We start from the raw sequence: 4,317 nt of genomic DNA, 5'->3' as shown, positions 1-4,317 counted from the left end.
GAAGTTAGGCAAGCCTGTGAAAAAGCAAATAGAAACAAAGCAGGACCGGAAAAAAGCAATCTGACAATCCTCCAGACTGTACTGTATGAGCATTACAATGCCAAGAGTTGTTCAGCCACACTGTTTTGTTCTTGTCTGTGATATAACGAAGAGATATCTGCTCCAGATGATCTGACATTTGATCTGTTAGCTGGTTAAAGAATGAAAAGTATGTTTTCAGGGTGAATCAGCTTGTTGATCGCGTTTGCCAGGCTCAGTGTGGTCTCACTGATAAGCTCCATTGAGCAAGACTGTACAGAAGCTGCTTGATTGGTTGATAGATGAGTTGATTTACTGCCCAGCAGAGACCTATAGGTTTTGAGTGGGAGAGGTCAATGGTTATATTTACCTGTGATTAGGAGGGGCTGTGGTTGAGTAAGTCTGTGTGTGCATAAGAGGAGTGGACTCCCACAGCAAGGTATAAAAGTCTGCTCTCCTTCTCCCTGACCATCTCAGGGTGTTTGACCGTGGCCATGAAGCACATTGCGTTGTTGTCGTTGTTGGTGTTAGGGTGTGTGCTCACCCACGGTGCACCGGTGGAGCAGGCTGCCTTAGAGCAGGGATCATGTGATGACGCACAGGCGAAGTTTACAGGAGAGCTGGCTCTCACCAAGATCAACCAGGACCGAGAGGAGGGTTACATCCTGGCTCTGCACCGCCTGTCCAATGTGCACATGAAGAGACATGTAAGTCAGAGTACTGAGCGTAAAAATCTGTCAGCACTCTTGTTGAGATATGACCACTCTGTAGAGTGGATTAAGACTGTGAAGGAAGAAACCTCTTTGAGTTGCTGCTCAGATTATCAGAGTGCAGAGTTGTTGGTTTGAGTTAAAAGAAAGTGGGATTCCGTCCAAATGAAAGGCTTATTTCAGTCATTTAGGGTTGTTTCTAAAGCTCTCAAAAAGCTTATGTTACTTTGGCGAGATGTGGAAGTGTCTTGTTAAATGGATAGATATCCACTAGATATTCACCAACTTTGAGTCAATTACTCAGCAGATTATTTGAAAGAGAAGCCTCACAAGTATGAATCTACATTGCCAAACTTAAAAATCGTGAAAATAAAACACACACACACACATAAAAGCCATAAACAAGGTTATCTCTGGACGTTAGCACTTGAATCATGGAGGATATTAATCCACCCAGACCATCACAGAAGAGGGGAGATATTTTAAACTGTGTTAAAAAAAAAGAGTACCAAGACATATTGAGCTGAATTGGGGATAAAAAAAAAAAAGACTTGATGGTAGAGTAACAAAATCATGGGAATGTATGAATATGGTTCCCAGACTTCTGGGTTTTAATTCACCAGTAATTTACGGAAGGCTCCTCTTGAGTTCAGTACTTTGGTCAATAGCTGCATGATGTGTCCTCATCTTGAATATGTGTGTGTCACAGGGAGAGACTGGCGTGGTGTTTTACCTGACTCTGGATGTTGTGGAGACCAACTGCAGTGTTCTCAGCAAGAAGGACTGGAAAACCTGCGAAGTTCGATCAACAGCAAACACACCGGTAAGACACACAATGTTTTTTTTTTCTGCTGCATAGTATGACTATTGTATCAGATTAGACACGGATGAGTAGTTCTTACAGTGAGTCAGCAGAAGAATGAATAAAAAGTCTTCTGATTGTGCACTTAACTTTAAATGAGTTACTTATTGAGTTCATTTTTGCAGGTTTATGGTCAGTGCAAAGCCGCCATCTACGTCAATAGGCCACATAGAGTGGTGCGTCTCTACAAATACAGCTGTACCATCAGACCAGGTAACATGACTAACTTTGAAATAATCTAAAAGACATTAAATTCAGACATGAAATCATATCTGAAATATATCTAAATGCTTTTTCAAATGAAAATTGTTCAAGTACAAAGTTTAAAAAGTTGTCTGTGTTCTGCTTAGTTCCTGCAGCTCAGGTGCAAAGCACCTGCCCAGACTGTCCTTCACACATCGGTACAGACAATGCTGAGGTCCAGAAGGCTATGACTCTCTCTATGCAGAAGTTCAACAAGGAGGGTGGAATGAACAAACGCTATGCTCCAGTGAAAATTGAACGTGCTACTGCTGGGGTAAGATTCCTCTATAAGGGGTACAGAAATTTGCCTAAAATGCTGTATATCTTACATCCTGAACAGTTCGGGGTCAGAACTTCACTTTATAGTCTTGATGCTTTTTCCTGAAATCAAGAGCAGTACCTTGACGGTGCAGGTTACAGAAAATTTAAATAGCACAGCTAATGCACTCAGGGATTTTTCTTTGCCTTAGAATTAGAAATATGACAAAGGGGGATTTGTAAATTTTATACATCAGGTCTATATTTGCTTAGGGGACAGACACAGTTTGCTTCTAAGAATTTTGTGTCAAGATAAAATAGTTTGGCTGAATAACTACAATGAATTTTATTTTATTGAGCCAAATAAATGATGTGCAAAGACTGACACCAAAAATTATCAGCCGAACTTATTTGGTAAAGTTTACTATGATGATAAATTCAGCCAAAGGATTTTTTTCCATAGAGTTGAGTCTTCTTCTGCTAGTCTTTTAAAAGATGCAGACTGAAGAAAAATGTGCCTTAAATGCCAAGGTGTTTCCTTTTTTTTTTTTTCTAAAACAAGGCCTATAAATAAATTAAATAAATACAAATTTGTCAAATGTCAACAGGTTTTTGCCTCTACAACTCCAGATAAACCAGTTTTAATTTAATTGCCCCTTGGGGATGAATGAAGCTTTTTCAATTTAATGCAATTTAAACCTTTCATTGTTTTATGTCTAAACTTATACAACTTTCTTTCTTTCTTTCTTTCTCTGTATCCAGATGGCCATGTCCATGTATTACAATGTAGAGTACAGCATCCAGGAGACCACCTGCGCCAATACCGTAGTGGATGGTGACTGCCCACTCATGAGCTGCGAATTTACTGTGAGTCTTGATAACTGTTTTCATAGCTAAAAAATAATAATTTTCATTAAAGAGAGTCGTTCTTCTTTTTAGTCCTTCAGTTTTATTTTATGTCCATATTAACAAAAAAAATTAAAAATAGGACTTACATAGACACATTTGTCAACACTAAAATTGCAGACATTCCTCAGCTTTCTAGCTCTCTTACTTCTTTTCTGTGCCCCTCCCTCAACAGCACAAAGGCTTCTGTAAGGCTTCCCTCTACTACTCTCCTGCTGGTGAACCTGACGTCAGTGTAGAGTGTGAGATCTACGAGCCTGCGGTAAGATTCACTGAGCTATGATACAGTCTTGATTTACACATTTATTAAATTTGCCTTTTGGGAATTTACATACAGTTGGTGATATTTTTTGTTTTAAATGTCTTAAAATAACTTTTGTCATATTTTTTATAAAAATGTGTAAATTTATATTTCCTGCACAGTTGGTTAGGGTAACTCCTTGGGTCAAGCCTTTAAGCACTAAAAGATGAACCAAAACAGTGAAATAATACAAAACATAATTATGGTGCCTTTTCACAAAGTTTCAGCTGTCATATTATTTTTAACACACAAATGTGTCAATTTTACTAATTTTTCGCTGATGTGTCCCACAGGCCGCTCAAAGAGAGAAGATACTGCACGACAAAGCTGAAGACCACGCCCACACTGACTCAGCCACAACACACAGCCACGACCACAGCCATGCCCACCCTGTTGACCATGCACACACCCACGACCACCAGCACGACCACACCGCAAGCCACACCGCTCATGATGCAACCCACAAACACGACCCCCATCACCATCACACACACAGCCATGGAGCAGGCCACAGCCACTCTCACGGACACTCCCATGACCACGGGGACAATCACGACCACACCCATGCTCATCACGCCAAGGCACACGACCATGCACACGACTTTCCCAACCAGCACCATGACTACAAGCACACTGGTGCCGATCACACTCATGAGCATGACCATGAAATAGCTCTGGACCACGACCACAAGCACCCCCATGAGCATGGGCATGAGCACCACCATCACCACCATGATCACAAACATGACGGGGACCACGACCACCCTGAAGGCATGGTGAGGGTGCTGCCTGCCATGGACCAGCCCATGACCCTGCCATCTTTCCCTGATGTTCCTGCTGCAGGCCCTGAGGCAGGAGTTCCTCTGGTTCTGAAGCCTGACCCCCAGATCCCTGACCTAACGGAGCCCTTCATCGAGCCTTTCCCCACCACAGTCTCCGGCCAGTGCTCACCTCCCCCTCAAGGAACCACCCTGGTGGAGAAAGCTTTTGCTGAAGACCCCATGTTCCTGCCTGCATAA

General features: G+C 42.0%; 1 protein-coding gene across 1 annotated transcript; it reads left to right on the top strand.

Annotated features, from left to right (window-relative positions):
- Positions 1 to 512: 512 nt before the first annotated feature.
- On the top strand, positions 513 to 4,317 carry fetub (fetuin B). The gene is made up of 7 exons (XM_074669058.1): positions 513 to 725; positions 1,438 to 1,551; positions 1,716 to 1,803; positions 1,941 to 2,107; positions 2,854 to 2,958; positions 3,173 to 3,259; positions 3,592 to 4,317. Exons 1-7 carry the CDS (start codon positions 513 to 515, stop codon positions 4,315 to 4,317), a joined length of 1,500 nt encoding a protein of 499 aa, XP_074525159.1.

This window comes from Halichoeres trimaculatus, unplaced genomic scaffold (assembly GCF_033239565.1).
Source record: "Halichoeres trimaculatus isolate MK-OKI-2021-1 unplaced genomic scaffold, fHalTri1.1 fHalTri1_scaffold_4, whole genome shotgun sequence".
In the NCBI taxonomy this organism is placed as follows: Eukaryota; Metazoa; Chordata; class Actinopteri; order Labriformes; family Labridae; genus Halichoeres; species Halichoeres trimaculatus.
Note: the sequence above shows the minus strand (reverse complement) of the source record. Positions and strands in the feature narration are given on the sequence as shown.

Coding starts and splice junctions, on each gene's coding strand:
- fetub (XM_074669058.1), top strand. CDS start 513: ATGAAGCACATTGCGTTGTTGTCGTTGTTGGTGTTAGGGTGTGTGCTC. Junction 1,804..1,940: donor CAGCTGTACCATCAGACCAG/GTAACATGACTA, acceptor TGTTCTGCTTAG/TTCCTGCAGCTCAGGTGCAA. Junction 2,108..2,853: donor TTGAACGTGCTACTGCTGGG/GTAAGATTCCTC, acceptor CTCTGTATCCAG/ATGGCCATGTCCATGTATTA.